At 40.9% G+C, this 22,342-nt stretch overlaps 2 protein-coding genes across 2 annotated transcripts in view; both read right to left on the bottom strand.

The window, feature by feature from the left end:
• Positions 1-22,342, bottom strand: part of LOC116059532 (tubulin alpha chain-like) — a 370,798-nt gene that overhangs the window by 271,659 nt on the left and 76,797 nt on the right. The window lies entirely within an intron of this gene.
• On the bottom strand, positions 464-20,595 carry pip4k2ca (phosphatidylinositol-5-phosphate 4-kinase, type II, gamma a). Its single transcript, XM_031312777.2, has 10 exons — positions 20,129-20,595; positions 17,862-17,959; positions 16,345-16,441; positions 16,031-16,180; positions 9,144-9,290; positions 8,588-8,626; positions 8,369-8,482; positions 4,484-4,748; positions 2,868-2,971; positions 464-2,706 (listed from the first exon to the last, which is right to left on the bottom strand). The coding sequence occupies exons 1-10, from the start codon at positions 20,285-20,287 to the stop codon at positions 2,626-2,628; spliced, it is 1,254 nt and encodes a 417-aa protein (XP_031168637.1). The 5' UTR covers positions 20,288-20,595; the 3' UTR covers positions 464-2,625.

Genomic DNA, 22,342 nt, shown 5'->3' with positions numbered 1-22,342 from the left:
AGGTTTTGACATAAATGCAGATATGCAGATGTAATTTTAAAAAGAAATCAATTTTCAAATATTGCACCTGTCAATACGAACGAAATATTCTGTAGCCTATTTTGCCGTCAATACTGCAGACGTTGTCTTTGCTGTAATCAAATCAGTATATATTTATGTTCAACATGTAGTATACTACTGCTTGAGTGCAGTAAATCAATGGGACACATACATGTGTACAGACAAGGCTAGCAGTAGCAGACATGTTTCTGGTGTGCAAAGAGAAAAATCCACGCAGCCGCCACGCAACAGAAACGCCACGCTCACTCCACGCATCCAGTCTGTCGCCGGCCTTATGGCGGACGACGCTAAGATGTGCAACAGCAGGAAAAGACATCTCTTTGTTTGAAGGGCAGTATAATCATCACAGACTCTCACAGAAACAGGTTTCAAAAATAATAACGAGTCAAAACACTTTTCAGAAATTCTTTGTAAAATATATTTTGGTCCAAAAGCTGATTTGCAAAAATACAACATGTGCGATCATGGAGTAGATGAGTCATACAGAGTGAACTGTATCTATGCTGCCTTGCCAGTGTCTAAGAATGCTGTATGATATTGATGTGTTAAGGCTAACTGCAGAAGCTACTGAAATGTAGTGTTATTGTCAACAATGTTTTACACAGTACACTGGTTATCACGGAATGCCATTACAATACACAGACAAGAGTTCCTAGTTCTAGTGCTATATTTGTCTAAATCTCACCCTATCACAATGATTCACATAGTGCACATTTGCCATTTTAATGCACAAAACGCTACACCACGTAAAAAAAAAAAAAAAAAAAAAGTCTGTCCAGAATAATGATGGATGGGCTCATTTTCAGGGAGTGTTTTGATGTCAAATTACATGTCGACACATGAAGGTATTTCATTAAAAAGGCAGAACTGATCCTAAATGCAGGCCCAGTTCTGTGGGGAAAGGAAGCTAGGTAGCTAAGAGCTGCCCAACATGATTATAGACTAAATTGTTTGAAGTGCTCTCTATTTAAATACCACACATTTACCATTTCAATTGACAAGGCCGTTGTGTTTTAAATTTAGCAGACTAAAGTGTTTAACTGCTTTGTCAGGACAGAGTTCATTAAATTGTATGCAAAGTGCAGAAACCTGCTTTGATCCCACACATTTGGCACTCTAAACATTCAAATGGCCTGCTTCAATAGATAAATAATATTATGTCTCGAGTGTAGATTACCATTATGCTTTTAACACCCATTTCCATTAAATATGATTCTAGGACTAAAGGAATAGTCTGACGTTTTGAGACCTAGGTTTATTTGCTCTTTTTTTTTACCGAGTTAGATCAGAGGAGCAACACCAATACAAGGCTACGGCCAGCCGCCGGTTAGCTTAGCTTAGCATCAAGGACACACCCAATGTGTTTTTTCACTGAATGTAACACAAACTTTTGTTTGTTTACAAGAAAACTCATCAGGGCACCTTTTGAGGTGGAGCTATAGGAGGGCCAGGAAACACCAGAAACAGCTAGCCTGGCTCTGTTCAAAGATAACAAAATCTGACAAACAGCTTCTCTAAAGCTCACTAAAAATGACAAGTTGTGCACATAACCTCTCATAAACTATTATAACAAAATTGTAGTCTTTAGAGGCGCTGGCAGGAGGATATGTTCTACTTTTGAACAGAGCCAGGCTAGCCGTTTCCCCCGGTTTCCAGTCTTTATGCTAAGCTAAGCTAACGGTCGCCTGGTCCTCCTATAGTGTCACATTAAAATGGTGCCTGGGGATTCTTGTAAAAAAAAAACAACAACAAGTTATGTTTACATTCAGTGAAAAACACATTGGGTGTATCCTTGAGGTCTAACAAAGGTGTTGAATACATTTCCTTTCTCATAAAACATTTGCAAAGCTGAGTTTTTAAGTCTTTTTAGTCCAGCATTGTTTACACCCATGTTCCCTTGCTAGCTTTCTTCTTCTTCACTGCTGGCACTTTGCTGCACGTGTTGGCGTGTTGCCACCACCTGTAGATCAGCGGCATAGTGGGACACTATTGGCAGGACCGAGCATGGTGTGCACATGGCGTTCTTGTGCACGAGGCAAACATAACAGGGACCCATTTATAAAGAAAGGAATAGAGGTCAAAAACTCCACAGGGAACCTTTAACAGACGCATGAGAGTGGTATCAATCTTCTCATCTAACTATTGTCATTAGGCAAATAAGCGCACTTCCCCAAAAATGTCAAACTCTTCCTTTAAGGAATAGTTCATGCCTGGGGAACCAGAGCCAAGTGACAAAACAACAACAACAACAACTAATATTTGATCTCGCACGGATGTGGTCTAACACTGATCAACAGCAGTTTGTTTCAATGTACCCTGATGCTCCAGAGTTATTCTGTTAAAGAGTGCTTCGTGTCTACTGTATAAGAAATGCATCTTAAATCTTAAAAATAAATATATGCAATCAGAAGTAGTACATTATGTTGCTACAAACGTAAGTAGTCTCGCCTCAGATCACCACATTTAAATCATGATCTGTGTGTGCATACTAGTTTTTGGTCAATGATAAAAAGACAAGTTTAGCTCTCAGTTGGATCGACTTGTGGCGGCGGTCACAGCCGAGGGTTACGCAAAGATGTTGGAGATGAAGTCGCGAAATCGTTTGGCGTACTGCTCGGGGTGGACTGTGGAGATTTCGGCACCAGCCTGCGACAAAACAGAGAGGAGACGGAGACAGAGAGCAAGGTCATCAACATCATCTGTATACATTTCACAACATCAGACGTTTGGCCTCCGTGCAGGACAGGTGCAACGGAGTGACGGCAGCCCTCCGCCTCTTCACCGCCGTCCTCCCTCATGCTACTCACCCCGTGTTTGACAGTTTTTGCTGCATGAGCGGCTTTCTTCTTGGTGTCGTACTGAGTGAGTACGTCAATCAGGCCCATGAAATAGACTTCCTTCTGAGGGGCTCCTGGGATCAAAGGCAGAGGACAGGGTCAGGGTTGTTGTATTGGGCCTGCATTGACAGTATTGGATTCTGACAGGTCTCACAGGGAAGAAATTAATATCAAAGCCTCTAAAACTATAGGATTTTCATTTTCCAGATGACATCGATGATGATGGTGGAGCAGATATAACATACACAACATGTGACATATGAAGAGACTTCAGAGGAACATTTAAGATTCTGTCTGTTAAAGGTCAGACTTATAAAACTAACTTTCTGTCATATTTGCTGAAACTTACCCTATGTTCGAGTAGAACTACATGAAGCAGGTAATTAAAAATAAAAAACTGGCTCCTCTGGCACCACCTACAGCCTGTAGTGCAATTTGCAAAAATCCACAGCTCCCTGTTCAGATGCACCAATCAGGGCCAGGGGGGGGTTGTCTAACTACGTGTCAATCACTGCTCATGTACACGCATTCATTCTCCCTCGTGGGGGGAGGGGCTTAGGGGACTGTTTTGGGCTTTAGCGGAAAGGGGGGGAGGGACTGAGAAGTTGTCGATGTTAAATTTTTTTTGGCCATGTCCTGGATCTTCACAATCCTACCTACGGCACCTTTAATCTACAGATTGTTTTCTCGATAAAACTGATTGTTTGTGCCCTTCAAAATGTTTGAAATTTGAAAAACTCAGGTTTCCCAGAGCTAAAAAAAAGGTGACCATTTCAAATATCAGTTTTTGTTCAACAGCCTTAAACTGAAAGATATTCAATTTACAGAGATCAACACATTTCACGAGCTTGAAACAAGAGAATTTGATTTTTGAAATAGTTGCAGTGGATTATTCTCCTGACGATTGTCTAATCCAGTTAACGACTAACCGTTTCAGCTCTGCAGCATATTAACTTACATAAGAATGATTCTAATGAGAATGAGAAAAATAATGTCAGGTGATGCGTTTCGATTAGCGCGAAAATGGATGCTGAGGAGGTGAAACGGAGGCTGGTATAGCCTACGTTAGTCATGAATAAATGACGTTAAAAATGTATAAATGACTCATTCTTGACAGAAGGCAAAAGAGCTGTGTGTGTGCGCACATTTGAATAATGTCTAAAGGGCTGTAAACGGGTTCGGGCTTTTAAAAAGCTGTCAATCAAAATTAGATCTTAGATCGGGCCCAAAAAAAAAATCAAGCCCGACCCTTCCCGAGCCCGTGCACGTTGTGTCCGAGCCCGGCCCGACACATTAACTGGAATTATGAGCCCGAGCCCGATTTAAACCCGACAATTTTTTTAATACGTGGGCCGTTATAACTGACGTTCTCAACTACAATTCCGAGTTGTTTGAACTACAGAAATCTGTTTGTAGCATATAAACTGCGTTGTTTGTTTATTCAGAATGGAATGTTAATTTCTTAAAATGAGTTTAAGTAACAGATCAGTGCATCCATACCTAAATGAAGTTGTTTTTTTTACAAACATTACAGTTTAGTTTCAGCCTAGAGTTATCTTATTTTGTGGCCTGAACCAAGTTTTCACCTGGGCAGCTCCTGACCGCGTACACGTCCACATAGGGGTCGTATTCGCCGGGCCCCAGAGGTTTGCAGCAGGACATGTAACCAGCGATTCCCTCTGGAGAGGTGCCGTAGGAGCCCACCGTGGCGCCCGGTGCCAGGCCGTTCTCCGCGTCGGCTTCTTCCTCGTTGGAAACCTCCTCGCCCTCCTCCTCATCCCGCTCAGCTCGACCCACATCGTGGATACCGAGCAGCAAACTGTAGTCCATGATCTTCAGTCTCACCAGAAACTGGGGGGGGAAATGGGAGAGGGACAAGCTTTTATTTACAACAAGGTTAACAGTAGGGCTGCAACTAATGATTATTTTGGTAGTTGACTAATTTGTTAATTTTTTTTTCCGATTAGTTGATAAGTCAACGATTATTTTTTTTCACGCCCTCGATCTTCCTTTGGGGCGGGGCGCCTGTACTGGGCTCCAGTGCACGTTTTCCTCGCCTGCTCAAGTCTTTACACCTGTGAATTAGAGCCCGACCGATAAAGGATTTTTAACGCCGATATCGATACAAATATTTGGCGATTTAAAAATCCGATATTCCGATATATCGGCCGATATTATATATATATATATATATATATATATATAAATCCAGAAACGCGTAACAAAACATAAACAGACTTCCCTAACATTAGTTATTTGTAGTTATTTATGAGTCCTCACTAAAATAATATATAAAAATAATAAACTTGTTTGTTTTATTGTCACAGCAGAACAGAGGAACATCAAAATATATTAAAGTTCTGATAAATAAAATGTATAAAATTACAAACTTAAGATATGAAACTTGGGTTACTTTTGATTGCAGCATGAAATTTGACAAGCAGATCAGTGATGTTGTTAGAATGAGCTTTTTCCAGCTTCGTCTCCTGGCTAAAGTTAAGCCTTTCCTCAACAGGCACGATCTAGAAAAGGCAATTCATGCCTTTATTAGTTCTAGGTTGGATTATTGTAATGCTCTTTACGTTGGTCTGAATCAGACCTCCATCTCACGTCTTCAACTTGTGCAAAATGCAGCTGCTCGCTTTTTAACAAACACATCTAGACGTGCACATATCACTCCTGTTCTCTACACCCTTCATTGGCTCCCTGTGCGTTTTAGAATCGATTTTAAGATTTTATTGTTTGCTTTCAAGGCCTTAAATGGTCTGGCCCCGGAGTATTTGTCCGAAATTTTAACTTTGCGGGAGCACAACCGGTCATTGCGGTCTTCAAACCAGCGACTTTTAGAAGTGCCAAGGTCTAGATATAAACGGTGGGGTGACCAGGCTTTTGCAGTTGCTGCCCCGAGACTCTGGAACAAGTTACCCCCTGATATCCGCACTATTACAAATGTAGCTCTTTTTAGGTCCAAACTTAAAACGCATCTGTTTAGTCAGGCTTTTAATACGTAGCAGTGGTGTGACGATTTCGTTCTTCTGTTTCTCTGTAACTATTTCTGATTTTACATGTACTTTCTTTATATTGTATGATATGTGTTTTTATTCTTGGTTTCGATGTTAAGCACTTTGGATACCTGCTGGTTGCTGTAAAGTGCTATATAAATAAAGTTTGATTGATTGATTGATTAAAGTCCTTTGAACAAAAACACAATAACAACAAAAATCAAAGAGTGTTGCCAACAGGGACGTTGTAGAGCGCCCTCTGGTGGACAAACTGTGCAACACCAACACTCATAACGTGGTTGAAGGGTGTTTTGTCCGTTTTTATTTCATTTTTTTAATATTCATTTATCGGCCATTATAAATGCCGATACCGATAGTTCGGAAAATGCCTGATAATCGGCCGATAATATCGGCCCGCCGACATATCGGTCGGGCTCTACTGTGAATGTCACCTAGTTGTCCTGTCTCGGCCTTAACATAACTTCAGTTCCCATAGCAAATTAAAATGATGACCCATGAAACATATGAATATGAAATTTAAGCTTGATAGCTTAATCAAATGCATTTGTGACATTAATGCTGGTGGTTACAATCAAAATAAAATACATTAATTAAATAATACACTAAAGTGTAAATGTAGCGCTCTAGAATCTTTGGTCCTGCACCAGCGACAAGGCGTTACAATAGAACATCATTGGTCATTTCTATGACAACTTGTAAAACAACGTAGCTAATATTGAAGAAATGTAACCAAGTATTATTATTATTGTCAATTATAACATTATTGCCTCAGCCCCATAGAGGGTCTCCCTCACTGTTTTTATGTTGTTGTTGTTTACACTGAAATAGCAATGTCTATGTAATTAGACTTCCATGGAAAGGGGGTATCTAACTATCTAACAGCCAGTGTGGGAATATTGAGTGATGCGGGAGCCAGAGACAGATGACCTCACGACACTCGCACAAGCACTATTTGTTTTTACGAGGTAAGATTTATATATTTAGCAGCCTATATGGATTTTTTATTTTTTTTTCAAAGAAGCGGTCTCCTCACTTCGCATCTCTAACGTAACCTCTCTTGCCTAAGTGAGGGAGCGGTACCGCAGCGTGTGGCAAATGTCGCAGCCGATTTTGTGACGAGACCGAATACTACAGCACTCCCGAGGTCTATCAACACAGCTCCGCCGACCGGAAGTGCAGGCAAGCTGGGTTAGACCGTAAACAAAGAGAGGAGGGCTAACACTGGGCTAAGGCTAACTCCTTATCGGCTATCACGTCGCAGCATTTTCCTCGCCAATGTACGGTCTTTAGTTGCAGCCCTAGTTAACAGAGAGCTTTGATTTACAGTAAGACAGAGAGATTGAAGGTAAAATAGTGCTGATAAATTAACTATTAACGAGCCGAAACCATCCACAGAAAGGTAGTGGACAACAATTTTGATAATCAATTAATCATTTCAGTCATTTTCTTAAGCACAAATAATCAAACTTCTCAGCTTCCAACTCTTTAAATGTAAGGATTTGATGTGTGTGGCCCATGCTGGTGATGTCTTCAAATGCCTTGTTTAGATATTCAGGTGATATCATCATATCATTATGATATCCTCTGCTGGAGCAAATCCTCACGTGCAGTTCTTGGGGTTTTGTATGTACAATCAAGTTTTCCTTTTTCTGATTCTGAAATAATTCACCTTTAAGAAGCTGGAACCTGTTTTGCTTCAAAAAAAAGACTTACACAATTTTGAGAATATATTCTGATTAATCTTCAATCATTTGAGGAATCTACTAATCATTTTATGTTGATAAAGTTATATTAAGTTAATATCTAAATGTAGCTCTTTCATTAGTGAATGAATTTCACATCCATCCACCCTGCTGCCAAAATGGCATCACAGGAGTGGTGCATCCCTAATGGGCTGATGCTGCCGCTGTGTGGTAGAGGTGTGCAACAACACTGAAGTGTTAAGGCCTTTTTATGTTCCTGCGGAGGCTCCACGCAGAGCTTTCGCCGTAGCCTACGTAAGAGGCCTGATGTTTATACTTGTGCGCTGGTGTGTGCGTTGAGCCGGCTTGTGTGTGTGTGTGGGGAGTGGGTGATAGAGCGAGGGAGAAGTGAGAGAGTGACGGCGATTAGCTTTGGAGCGAGTACCGACTCTAGAGTCATAGTGAGAGAAACAAAGTGTCTCCCCTATGTTTTCTGACCACGGTGGGAAATCTGTAGCAGGAAAAGTTAACCCTCTCCTTGATTTCATGTTGTTTATGGAGAAGAACCAGGAAATGAGTCAGGGGAAATGCAACGCTACCAAGCCACGGCCGGGCGACGTGTAGTTACATTTTTCGAGAGGTGCGCGTCAAGCTATGGCGTAGGGTCCGGTGTAGACGCAGAGGGGTCTGCGGGGGTACGCCGTCGATTCGACGCACAACCATAAAAAGGCCTTTACATGTAAGAGACTCTCAACAGGTCGGCTACCTCCACGTCTCTGTTGAGTTTCTCCATGAACTTCTCCTTCTGCTCATCCGTCACATACACCTTCTGCAGGTTGTTCCTGAAGTCCATGTCCTTGTAGGTGGGAAGCTCTTTTCCCTAAATAATAATAAAATGCATCTTTAGCAGGACATACGGGATGAGGAGGAAACAGCTGGCCACATCATGATTCAAAATGGAGAGTAGGCGAGAGGTTTCTTTTACCCTTTCTTTGTCACTTGCTTCACGTGCCACCAGAGAGCCCTGCAAGAACAACATGTTAGAAATATTGTGACTGATACGGAAACAAAGGAGTATTAGGCCACACAGAAAAACAGAACTACGAGGTACAGCAAATAATTTGTGCTGACAGCAATTAGACTGCACAATGAAAGACTGAAACGGTCTTTGGCTCTTTCACTGCCTCTTTGCACAATAATGCAATTCTCTGGCACTTTGATTTCTCTTTCATCCGTAAAAAAAATTGCACTTTAGATATTTGTATTGTTGGTTATGAATTGCTTATTGTTGGAGTGTTTTATGTACGTGTTGTATATTGTATTGTGCGTACTGACCATATTTTAAAATGTCGCGTTTCTTTTTATTTTAAGGAGACGTGTAAGACCACGTGACTTTCCCCTTGAGGGATAACAAAGGTTACTTTGGCTTTGTTCTGATATTAGGGCCATGTGAGAGAAAATTCATTTCTATACAACTTCCTCATTGAACCAGTGATGAGAAGTGAGATGGGAGATTACAGGTTGTGTAAGTTCCTCCTCACCTTCAGGTCGTACTTCCTGTGTACAATCAGTCTGTGGCTGAACATGTTCCTCATCACGATCAGGTAGGTCTCCTCGCTGTCCACGCTCACCCGGTACATCCCCAGGAACTGGGGCAGCAGGGTGCTGCCGTGACACTTCACTATGTGCTGCAGAGAGGAAACAACTGGCAATTTGCATGGCGGGTGCAGAGAGTGGAATATTGTTGTCATGAGCAAATGACTACATTTACATTCACAAAATGTGTCGGGTTTTGCCCTTATTCCAAAAAAGACAATATTCATACAAGGGTGTTACTACATGGCTAATGAAAATGAATATCCCCCTAATATTTCTGTTTGTTTTTTGTTTTTTTTACATGCAGCCATGCATACTCAAAACATTTTTTGAGTATTTACGTCGACAACGGCGGACTTCCACAGCCTCCATTACTCATTCCTTCAACCACCTTCTTGAAAAGGCACATGTATATTCAAAAAACTGTTTGATATTCAAGTCTTTCATAATATTTAGAAATGTGGGCTTTTCTTTTAGGCATGCATCTCTCTCATCCCAGCCTTGCAAACTGTTGACTGGTTGGTTTGTGTACAACACACGAAACTGACCGTAAAGAGGCAATAAACCGTGTTGTGTAAACTGTAATAACAAACCCTAAATGAGTTGCACATTCTGAATGTGCTCCAACGAATGCTCCTAAAACCCACATAATATTGGCATAGCCCACCTGTCTTAAAGGTGCTCTAAGCGATGTTGGGTGATGTCACTTCTTGTGACATCACGGAGGCTAGCTCGCCCCTCCCTCCTCCTGATCCCGTCCCCTCCCCCTCCCTTCCGCGCACTAACCCCCCAACCCCCACCTCCAAATCCTTCTTGTCGGTTATTGGCTAGAAGACTTATGTTTGGTGGTGCAGGTTGGCGCAGTTTGTTTTTGTTGCCGTTTGTGGAGCCTGGGCTGTCTACAGAGACCGCGTTTTTTTACAGTGTGTTCAGGGGACAGGCAGCTAGCGGATAGTGAGGAGATGTTTGCTGTATGTGACAAAAAATGTTGTAGCCTAAAAGAAAAAATGCGTGACATCGCTTAGAGCACCTTTAAGCGGAAAATGCTACATTCGGAACATCCAAGCAGAGCATGCTGTTTACATGACCCGTGTCAAACTCAGAATACCATAACAGGGGAATATTAGTGTGCATTTAAACGTAGTCGATACTAAACATACAAATAGTAAAATACGGTAAAACAGATTCACTGATGAAAGATTGTTTCATGAACACTCTAAAACAGAATACAGGCTTAGGCCATTTGTAAAGGTCACTTTGAATGCAAAGCAATTACTGAGTGTATCCAGGTTAGACTTTGAGCCATGCTCAGTCAGTTAAAATAGACATTCGCTTCAGACTGACCTCATTCAGTGTCCCCTTAAAACTCACTGGGCGGGGGATTAAAATACACCGCTCTAAATGTCCGAACACTGTTTTTTGTTTTGTGCACCATTATTTTTTTACATACTGTATATTTCTAACGCCTGGGCTCCTCTGCCAGTAGAATAACACTCACCCAGCACCACAGCGAGCTGGGTACAATCCCCTGCTATAGTGCCTCAGATTAGCCAGGAGCCCCCAGTGAAAACAGGGATCATGTTTTTTTCAAAGTTTTTCAGTCTGTAAATTAAAAATGACAGAACTATAGAGCAACTATGGGTCCAGACTTTGGACTTAAACGTGGCTGGGGATATCTGTTGTTTTCCTCAAGCTGTTGTCCGCCATCCCGCTCAAATCCTCTTCCTCTAGTTAACTTATGTTCGAGTTTCCCTCGTTCATGTGTTGAGCGCCACTTCGGGGAGCCGTGAAGAAGCGACGCTGGGAGCAGGGAAATCTATTCAGAGTGCCTCATTTTATCAATTAAAATATTGATATTTGGCGCTAGCGTATCGTTCATCTTAGCGCACGAACCAGGACAACGAACATGTTGCGATATGGATATTTATTCACACCCCTATTTAGCAGTATAATGAGCAGGACAACTTCATGGCACTATTGGATGTACAGGAAATCATTGAAGTGACTTGATTTGAGGGGTATTTCATCAATTGATTCCCATCTGTTTATTTTATCTTCAAATATATATAAGATTTTTTTTTAAATTGACCTTCAGGAGGACTGTACTGAAAATGACATAGTATTTCACACTTTTAATTACATGGGATAACACCAAAACAACAACATAACAACTCAAACAATACTATAAATGCTTTGCGGTCAAGGTGTAGCAGTTAACAGCCCTATATCTTTCATTTGACAAAGACATAAGATGCCAAGTTTCCATCTATAATCTCTATATGTGAGCATTACTAATGTTATGTAGGGGGAAAAAATGGCTTTCAGATGCGGTCATACAATTATCAAGTGTAAAAACAGTACAGACAATGTTTGTTTGAAAAGCTGGTCTCAAGACCAAATCCCTACACCTGCCAAAAAAACATCTAACTCTAACCTAACCTCATAAACACTCCAAATAATGCCTCGAAGCCAAAAGTACAACAATGAAAAAGACTTCAGCAGCAAAGCCATCATGCCTGGCTGAAATGATTTAGTACAGAATTTCAATATTCAGTTCTTTTGCAGCATAAAAACAAAGTTATCTAAATAATTCAGAATTTCACTTAATACACAGCGGTCGTTTAGCATGCCAAACATGTAACCCCGCAACTAAAAGATGACAAGAAAACTGACACAATGAACGGCAACTTGTAAATCATTATGAATCACAGAAGCTGTGCAGTGCCAACGCAGAAACTGTGATAACAATGAATTCATTCAGGACCAAGTAAATTCAAAATCACTCTGAAACAGAGCTGCCATTTTTTCCCTTCATCTCCTTCCCAGCTCTGTGTAGGCTGTACAACCACAGGCTACACATTCCAATAAGAGCTCAAAGCAGCCAAAAGTTTAATCAGTGGTATGTTTAGCCAGAAGTGAGACCTAGTTCGGAAATATCCACACGACTTGGCCAAGCAAGCATGAACACGAATACCAGGCCGGGTAGCAAATGTGAAACAAAACCTCATAGAAACAAACGTAGGTCGAAGTGTGTCACCTCACTCTTATCTCTCCTACAAATGTACACTCTGCTATTTACATGAAGATAGTGTTGATATGAACATTTGAATATCTTTTGAAAAAAAAACAACAATCATATAACGTTGTGTTTGTTCCCGACGCTCCGCAGTGCTGTAACCTTCTTGATGAGAGGTTATTCTCATTCAGTTTCCCCACAGGGAGGTCAGCAGTCAGGCACCTAAAAGCCAAATTTAAGGTCTCGCTCAAGGACACTTCAGCAGGACAAATGTTTTGCCGTCCTCAGGTTGAATAGGTTACCATTTTCTTACTTACTGCACCACTCTGCCCTCATATTTGGGTCGACTTCCCCAACCTATGAGGCAGAACAATAAAACATTCCCTAGGAAGTGCTTATTTCATTTTTGTTTTTTTAACTACAAAAAGGTCCAAACGAAGGTTAAAGAAAGTATTCTGTAAGTAGGACACGCAGCGCCATAGATTTGAAGCCTTATACACAGTTCTCTAAAGCAGACAGGAGGTGAATGGTCCTGGCTCTGGGAGTAGGGTTGGCTATCGTTTGGATTTTAACGATTCCAGTTCTTTAACGATTCTTGAGTTTGATTCTTTGAGGGGCGGGGCGAAAACAGATCACATGCCTAACTCACAGAAGAAACTTATTTATAAAAAAAGAAAAAAACTATGTACACAATTCATATTCATAGTCACAACTGACTTCATACAGTTTATGGAACCTGTAAATGAATTCCATACAGTTTAATTTGGTTGCTGTTATTGAATAATATGACAGTGTTTCCGCTATATACATTTAGCAGCGGCAGCCTACCGCTATTAAATTATTGCCACCGCTGCTTCAGAATTTGATTAAATGTCATGAAGTCGTAATAACATGACTCTGCAGAGCTGTCTGCTCCACTGAACTCAAGTGACCGCTCAAGGCTTGGGTTTACTCGCGCGACACCGTGGCTCGTGGCTCTGTAGATGGCGCGCACACGTACATATTTAAGGCTGTTTGACTCCCGGTGGTCTGTACATGAAGAATCATACAGATGTTTGTACAGACGAAGCTGCTCGGCCAGTCTTCCAAGCCAACCGCGTTGAACTGAAAGTGCAGCGCACGCCAAGTTACAAAAATCCAGAGGTGGAAGTGACAGCCGTGGCAACGTCATTTTATGGCTCGCCCACCTCGCGCCGGGAACTACGCGGTGACCATAAACCTCGCTTCACTCTCTCCCCTTTGAGGGTGAGCAACTGGAACAGTGACAGGACGTCATCACTCGCAAGTCACGCCAACCGCATAAACAACAGCGCGAGTCCAGCGTTTTCTCCTCAGGCAGAGTGACAAACAGCGACGAAAGCCTCAGCGGCTGATTTACCATGAAAACCGTGTGAAATATGACAGCTACAGTAGCTTGGAAAATAGCGTTATGGGCACTGACTTTAATGAATTTACTGTTTATCAGACCTCAGGTGAGACAAGAAGCTAACATTTGCGAACGCTGCGGTCCCTCTGACTCCCTGCTGCAGGAGATGTTTTATTCCCGACGCTCTGTAGTCACTTACTTAACGTTTTCCAGGTTAGTGGGGATTAGGGCTCAACAATTTGGAAAGAAAATCTAACTGCGATTATTTAGACTGATATTGAAATTGGGAAACAAATCATGATATTGGAGGGAATGATCATTTTTGGATCGTTATTCATATTTTATTGAAAAATATATTAAAATGATCATGGTGTGATATTTTTTGAGGATCTGTCCAACCAAAGATCTTTTTTTCCAAGTCTGTAGAACACCATTTGTAGGCCGGGACATCTCTGCAGAACCACAATACATATTTCATAATATTTTTTTAATTTCTTTTGCGATTTGAATATTGCACTAGTCCACACTGCGATTTCAATCACATTCAGATTAATTGTTCAGCCTCAGTGGGGGTGCATTCCTTAAAACCAACACTGAAAATAACGTAGTAATGTTTCCTCAGCATTTTGTTTTGTTGTTAAACTGTATGTAAAACGAGCAGTGACGTTAAATCACCATTTTCACGTAACGTTTTCCTAAGGTGCTGGATTTTTCTTTAGCGGAGGTTATCTAGCAAATAAGCACACTGACGGCAACGTTATTGTTCATATTTTGGCACAATGTTTAGTAATGACAGTAGTAGTGGTCATAGTGAGTGAAAATGTGATCTGAGATGCACATTTGCAAGATGTATCTGGAATTGTTTTTTAGTGTGGGATATCTGTAAAGTCGAACGGCCCTACAGTAGTAAAACAATATTTTGATCCAAAGACTCTTTCTGTGAGAGAAAGGACACTAACATTATATCTTGGAATGTAATTGTAAGACATAGGAAGCTTTTGAGAAATGCAAAGCGTTGCTAAAAAGGAAGTACACGCTGTTTCGACCTGGGTAACGTTACGGTTGACAACTTTATTTAGCTGTTTCAGCATAATGTGTTCATATGGGACCACGCTCAGGACACTGCTGACGACCTACTTTACTTATCTGAGACATCGCTCCACTCTGCCCGTGTGTTGGAAAAAGCATACCACTGGGTTGAGAATGTGTGTGACTGTGTGTGCGGAGAGTGTGCACGAGTGGGAGAGAGACGGTGGCTGTCGGCTGGGCCGGCAGCAAACAGCTGTTGACGATCGGAGCGGAGTAGAAAACCTACGATCCATGGCGCACGGCTGACTCTTAGAGCTCGCAACTCTTATTCATCTTGCCCGTACGGCCTGAACAAAACTAAATGTATCGCCATGTGTAGTTGGAACCAATAAGCGTTTTTTTTTTTTTTTTTTTTATAAACGGGAAGCCGGTTCTTGGCACTTTGGAATCGATTCTAATTTGGAACCGGGTTTTGGTTCCAAACCATATCTGTGTGTGATGTTACCATGTCTGGAGACTGACAGGCAAACCTTTAATGAATGACTGAGGGGATGAATTACCAGAAGGCAGACGGGAAGAAAGAATTCAGATTCAAGATGCATATAGCCCGACTTTCACTGCAGCAATAACTGTAATTTACTCCAAATTTCATGTCACCCGACTCTTTGTCGGGTCAGATTACAATTCAATTTGCCGTTTCAAATCCAGGTCACGTGTGAGCTCTGAACATTAAAGTACAAGTCGGATGATATTCTACACTTTTCTTATGGTCGTTAAATCCCATGAAAAGATTTAAACCAACCATAAATGTATCCTACCAGCAAGGGCTGTGTGTTCAACGCCTGATGTACATCTTCTTCCTCTGTGCCACAGAGCGCCACTGTTGTTAAAACACATCACATCCCCAAATACTCACTAGAGGAACAAATGTGGATTAATCCGCTGCTGATAGTCCCCAACAAATGAGCTACTTACTCCTGTTTGAGTAACGTTTGCTAAAAACTACAAAACCAACAGTTTTTAAAGGACATTTTGCCTTTTTAACAATGAAACAAGGGCTAGGGGATATGGCAAAATAATATAAGGTTAAGGACAACTTTTTCACTTGCAAAATGCATCATATTTTTTAGGACTTCTTGGGTGAGCCTGGACCACCTGCACGGGTGTCATTGTTATGCATATTCAAAAATTATATAGGTTGCCACATATCCCAAACGCCGTGAACTTCGGCAGGTTTATACCTAAATCCAACTATACATTTTTGACACATTTTTTAAAAATTTAAAGTATGTGTCCGAGTGCCACAGAAATATGACATAAATTAACACATTGTTGGTTTTTGGTCTTTTCATGACCGAATGAATAGGAAGAAAAAATACAGAATATCGGCAGACTTGTCCGTTAACCACCCCAGACCTTACCTGGTGATACTCAGACAGGATGTTGTGCATGTCTGCAACATCCTCGCTGGAGATTTGCTTGATGACCAGCGTTCGGTCGTAGGAGTTGAGGAGCAGACCCTCCCCCTGGTCATCTACGCTCCTCATCGGGGGGCTGCGAGTCAGTGAAACCTGGAGAACACGAAGCACACAGGTGAAGTGCAGAGATCGCCTACCTTTTGATTTAAAACAGAATTGCTTGAAAAGGCATGAGCTCTTCTATACACCTCTTTTGTATTTACAATTGTGCGCCAACAGAGTGACATCACAAGCACACCGAATAGTGCATCACGTACCTGATAGTCCAGATCCTCAATACCAAACCGTTCCCTTAGATTTCGGAAGACCTGAGGACAGTATTCTTTGAACTTAAAATGTCCTGGAAGATTTTCTCTGCAAAAGGAGAAGGCGTAGGGAAGTTAGACGGAGCTGGCCTGACAAAACAGACAGACCTTTCACACACTCGTTGCCAAATTCTTAAAGAACTACAAAATCTGTCAAACTCGAATGTCCAACATAGACCTCGGGGCCTGTATTTGTCAAGCCTCTGAGAATTAGTCACAAGAACACTGCGAAGAATTGACTTAAGAGTAGGGATGCACCGATACCGATGCCAGTATCGGGTATCGGCCCGATGCCGTGCGCATGTACCCGTACTTTGTGGTCATAAAATGACTCCGATACTACCACACCCGATATCACCTCATAGCAATGTGACAATAACTTCTCCGTCAAGCAGGTATAGGCGACGGAAGAGGAGCAATGCCAGTCGGTTGGAGATTTTTTGGCTGTAAAAAAAATAACTAGGCTCTTGCCCAATGCACGATGGCACTTGACGGCCAGCCACTGTCAGGCGTTAATAATACTGGGTTTCGACGTCTTCTCAGTGTACTGGAGCCGAGAGCTTCCCAGCCGTCACCACATCACAGAAACCCTGTTTCCAAAGCTGCTTTGTGAAAAAAGCACATCAGCAGCCTGTTGCCCGTCAACTTCACCGCTGATATTTGGAGTAGCGGCGTTAGCCCATTGTCTCTCATCAGCTTAACGGGCACAAACATGAAGAAAGCGATATTTCAATCTGCTCTGTCTGCATGCGATTTCTACACAGCGCTGTTTTATCAACCACAGTGCTACTCTGTAAATAGCGATTTTTTTGTTTGTTTCACAAACATGCTGAAACGAAAGCTCTCGGTGTGTAGTCTAATGGTTTTAACTGTTATAGTTTGCCACAAGTCTTTTTTAATTTGGACAACATCTTGTGAACTTAGCTGCTGGCGTGATCATATGGGTGTCTGAAAACACCCTTGGACCCCAGAGGGATTATTAAGTACTCGTATCGGTACTCGGTTTCGGCAAGTAGCCAAATGTAAGTACTTGACACACATTCGACAATAAAGAATTTTCAAGAGAATACATTATGATATACACATTGGAAATGAAAGACAAACACGTTTTCCACCATGTCTTAAACACAAATTTTAAACCGGTGTGCTGTTAACAGACCTGCCTACATATAGCCCAGATTTTATGATATTTTATGCCTGCTCTGCCTAAAACAATACCATTTTAGGTAACTAATCGTCGTTAAACATTTCAAAAACATCGTTCCTCTCCTGAAAGATTTGCGCAGGTCTCTGTCTCCTCAGTGCCATCACGAGCCCCTACTGGCAACTCCTAACCACTGGAGAGACCTGTGGAGCTGTCTGACATAACTGGGAGAGTAGTGTCTGGTTTCAGTTATTTTAAGTCTAATTTATTTGCATTCCAACCAATCCTGCTTTTACTTTGCAATGCACTTGTTTCTGTGTCTTACTTGTTGAAGAGGTGGTTGTTGACTTTGATCTTAGTGTTGGCTTTAAAGTCATCGGGCAGCAGCATGACAGGAACCGGTACCTGGTTGAGATCATTGATCTGAAAGAAAGAACGTAATTGCTAAAAGACAATCATCATTTAAGAGCCAATATTGTCTAAAATAGGGCTGCAACTAGGGGTGCACCGATCCGATATTAAAATCGGATATCGGCCCCAATATTGACAAAATAGCTGGATCGGAAAAATTAACAGATCCACGGGCCAGTTTTTTTTCCCTCTGTCGCAGCACACGCTACGTCATTCGTCAACAGCATGTGTGTCGCATGCTGGAAGAGTTGAGTTAACCGTTTAAGCGACATGGAGCGAGCCAAAGAGTGTGTGGAGATATTTCACGCCTGCCACGCCGACTAGTTCGCCGGCTGTTTGCAACGTCTGCAAAGTAAATGTTTCGAGGGGTTGTGGTAGTACTGCAAAGTACAATACTACCAATTTAATCAAGCACATCCAAAAAAACATGTAAGAAGTTTGATTACATTCTATTTTCGATTTGAATGCACAATTGTTTTTTTAAGTAACAACTCAATAAGAATTCAATACATTACATCTATGTTATTTTGTCTTAGTTAGGAAAGCTAGGAAAGTCTGGTGCCTTTAGTCTCTTCCACATGGTGGAAGAAAGGTATAAGGTGGAAGGTATACAGTTTATTATTAATTCAACAACGGTATCAGATCGGTATCGACAGTTACACAAAGCCCAGGCATCGGTATAGGTATCGTATCGGGACTGAAAAAGACGGATCGGTGCATCCCTAGCTGCAACAAACATTTATTTTCATCATATTCCGGCTCTTAGTCAGCAGATTAACTAATCTGCCGACTGCCGTAGAGACGAAACCTATTATTTTGACCAACCATTTTGATAATCTATTAACTTTTTTTGATAATCATTTCTTCATCTATTCTCTCGTCTCAGATTTCCTCTTTTCTCATTTAATATAACTGTAAACTGAATATTTTAGAGGTCTAAACTGTAGATCTGTCAAATCGAGCAATAAGAAGATGGGCTTTGGGAACTTGTGACGGGCATTTTTCACCGTTTTATAGACTTCTACGGTTCAACAATTAATCGTTAAAATAATCTTTAGTTGCAGCCCCAATCTGCCGATTGATTGGTCTCTGACATCAGAAAACAATGAAAAATGTCCATCACCACTTCCTAGTGCCCACAGTGATGTTGCCAAACCAAATGTCTTGTTTAAACCAAAAACTAAGATATATTTTATTTACTATGATGTCAGAAAAGAAAATGCAAACGTATATTTGAAACTGAGACTACAAAAACAACGCCATTCACACCTGACCAGCGCAACATCAGATGGAAGAAGTACTCAGATCATTTACTGAAGTAAAAGTACCAAAACCAGTGTAAAAATACTCTGTTACAAGTCCTGCATTCAAAATCTAAGTAAAAGAACATTAGCATACAAATATACTTAAAAGTACCAAAAGTAAAAGTACTCATTATTCATAATGACCCATTTCAGAATAATGTACATCATATCACTGGATTGTAAATATGTATTAATTAATGTGTCGTTAAAGGTGGAGCAAATGTCAACTTTTATACTGCCGGGTAGCCTAATCTTAATAAAACATTGTAATTTATTAGTTCATTGATATTTTGTATTACTAATCTGATCCTATGAAGTAACTGATAAGTAATGTTCAGTACATTTAGTGGAGTGAACAGTACAGTACTGCCTTCCAAAATGTAGTAGAGTAGAAGTATAAAGGAGGATCAAATGAAGTACCTGGGTAAATGTAGTTGGTTACATTCCACCACTGAACTTGTTATTCTGCATTCTTTCTCCTATCAGATTCAATGCAACGCTAAGATATTAGTACTCATGTATTTGTTTTACCATGGCTCCTACTGTATTTCGATACAGTCTGTTACCAAAGTCTATAATATTTTAATAGCATTTAAATAGCTCCTAACAACAATTTTGACCCCATAACCATATACATTGATAGCTGTGTAAGAGAAACCGGTGTCCGGGTGTGTATAAGTCTGTATGTAGATCCGGAGAAGACCACAGTGTCGATATTTATTCAAAGCATCAGTGTTTTTGATGCTCCTCTTGTGTCACATTCTAGAATCTGACGGATAACAGATTTCTGTGCAACACTACCAGCTGGCTCACTTGCTAACTGCTAACTAAAGCTACATTTAAGACACATTAGCATGGTTAGCTTCCAGTGACTCACCGAGTGATTGACGCCCCACATGAAGACGCTCATGACGGGGTCGCTGGCTCGAAACACTTTCACCTTCTGCTGCACGAAATGTTTCTTTTTCGTTTTAGTCTTCGGAGCCAGGACCACCATCGGACTGGAAGCGGCCCCGGAGTTACCGAGGGCAGCCATGACCACAAACGGGCTCTCCTAGTCCCTTGGTGCAGGCGTTGACACTTCTTCCTGATGGCTGAACTAGCTAACGTCTCACTCGCTGCTCCTCCCCGGGTCTCTCACACACCGACACGGTGACGACAACCAAAGGTCACCTGTCGATCTCCGGTTCTGTTACACTGATGCTATTTTTCTAACGCACAGTTTAACGTTTAAACCTGAGTGATGAATCATTACTTAAATTCATTAATGCGTGACTACATACTCCTAAGTCATCGCTGACAAGTACACCACCGCCCCCTCGAGCCCACCTATGTTATTATCAACCACGCGGTGAGTTTCTGATTGACAGGTGGTAGGACCAGTAAAATCGATACAATGGCGTCAGATGATCCCCAGATGGGCGGGTACAGCGATGTTACATGGTGCGTTCAAGTTAAGGTCGACGGTCGGAGTTATCTATGGCTAGCCGTTTTAACATTACAGTATCTCTGTCGTCGAATGACTATTAAACTTAAAATCAAACTATATGACTATTTATATGAATTTGAATTGAATATTTGGTCAGTTGTTCACATGACTATAGTCATTTATCATTGCTTTGGCACAAAATGTATTGAGTAAGCCTTGCAGATCAAAATAGTTAGCATTCAGTTGCTATTGAATCATGTTAGATAGATAGATAGATAGATAGATAGATAGATAGATAGATAGATATATAGATAGATTTTTATTGATCCAAAAAAAAGGGAAATAACGGTGTTGCTGCAGTAAAAATATCAGACACACAGCACACATACAGAGTAAACATTAAATAATAGGAAAACAATATACATGAAATAATAATAGAATACTACACAAGCAATATTTTTTGAAATATATACAATTTGGAAATAAAATGTACAACTGTTTCAATAGATTTAGATAAACTAGATATAGATTAACTTAATGTGCATATGTTACTCTCAAATGCAACTATACACATGTTGATTGTGTAAATCCCTACATGCCAAGTAGAGCAACCAACAATCACAATAACCTGTCACACATGTATATTAGATACATAATAGTTATGTGGTATTGTTGTAAAAGTTGTCTTTGGCTGCGTCATTCCAAAAGATTTTCCCTCGTTGCGTTGCAAGGTAGGATATCAGGTGTGATGCCAATAAAATGTTGTGGCCAGACAGAGAGGAGAGATTGGATGACCCTTGAGGTTGATACATTTGCAGTATTTCCTGATAATTTTGCTGTTGTATATCTTTTAACCTATATTTTTATATTTATCTATTTCTAGATAGGCCTGCTGTTTTTATATGTGTGCTGATTACTACTTAAATTTGTTGTGCAATGACAATAAAGGAATTCTATCTATCTTCCTGAGACAAATGATGTCAATTTTGCAAATCATGTGTAACAGGGCTTTTAATTTCAGATATCCACAATTGTATTTTTGATATCCACATGTCTGCATTAGAATTCTTACAGGGAAAAACTCCCATTTCAGATATGTACAATCCAATTGTTAGTCATAATTTTAATTTCAGATACCCAAAATTGCATTTTACTAGTCACAATGCCAATTGTGGATATCCTTAAGGACATTTTCACTAGTCCAAATGTGTTTTTGGATATTCAAAATTACATTATGGATATCTGGAATGGTTTTTCATTTTGGATATCAGATATCAAAATTATGACTAACCATCACTTACCGATACACTGATGGCATTAAACTTACTTAAAGATCGTTTAGACAAGGTAAGTGGGCTTACATGGTACCCTAACCTTTAACCCTAAAGGAGGTTTGTGAGTATGAGGCAGGCTCTGTTTCCTACTTAAAGGTGCTGTAGGTAGGATTGTGAAGATCCAGGACTTAGCCAAAAAATTTGAACATCGACAACTTCTCAGTCCCTCCCCCCTTTCCGCTAAAGCCCAAAACGGTCTCCTAAGCCCCTCCCCCCACAAGGGAGAATGAATGCGTGTGCATGAGCAGTGATTGACACGCAGTTAGACACCCCCCCCTGGCCCTGATTGGTGCATCTGAACAGGGAGCTGTGGATTTTTGTAAATCGC

This window comes from Sander lucioperca, chromosome 12, assembly GCF_008315115.2.
Source record: "Sander lucioperca isolate FBNREF2018 chromosome 12, SLUC_FBN_1.2, whole genome shotgun sequence".
Lineage (NCBI taxonomy): Eukaryota > Metazoa > Chordata > Actinopteri > Perciformes > Percidae > Sander > Sander lucioperca.
The sequence above is the reverse complement of the archived record's forward strand: the minus strand, read 5'-3'. Positions and strand labels throughout refer to the sequence as shown.

Coding starts and splice junctions, on each gene's coding strand:
- pip4k2ca (XM_031312777.2), bottom strand. CDS start 20,287: ATGGCTGCCCTCGGTAACTCCGGGGCCGCTTCCAGTCCGATGGTGGTC. Junction 8,483..8,587: donor AAGCAAGTGACAAAGAAAGG/GTAAAAGAAACC, acceptor ATTATTATTTAG/GGAAAAGAGCTTCCCACCTA. Junction 2,972..4,483: donor CGCGGTCAGGAGCTGCCCAG/GTGAAAACTTGG, acceptor CTTTGATCCCAG/GAGCCCCTCAGAAGGAAGTC.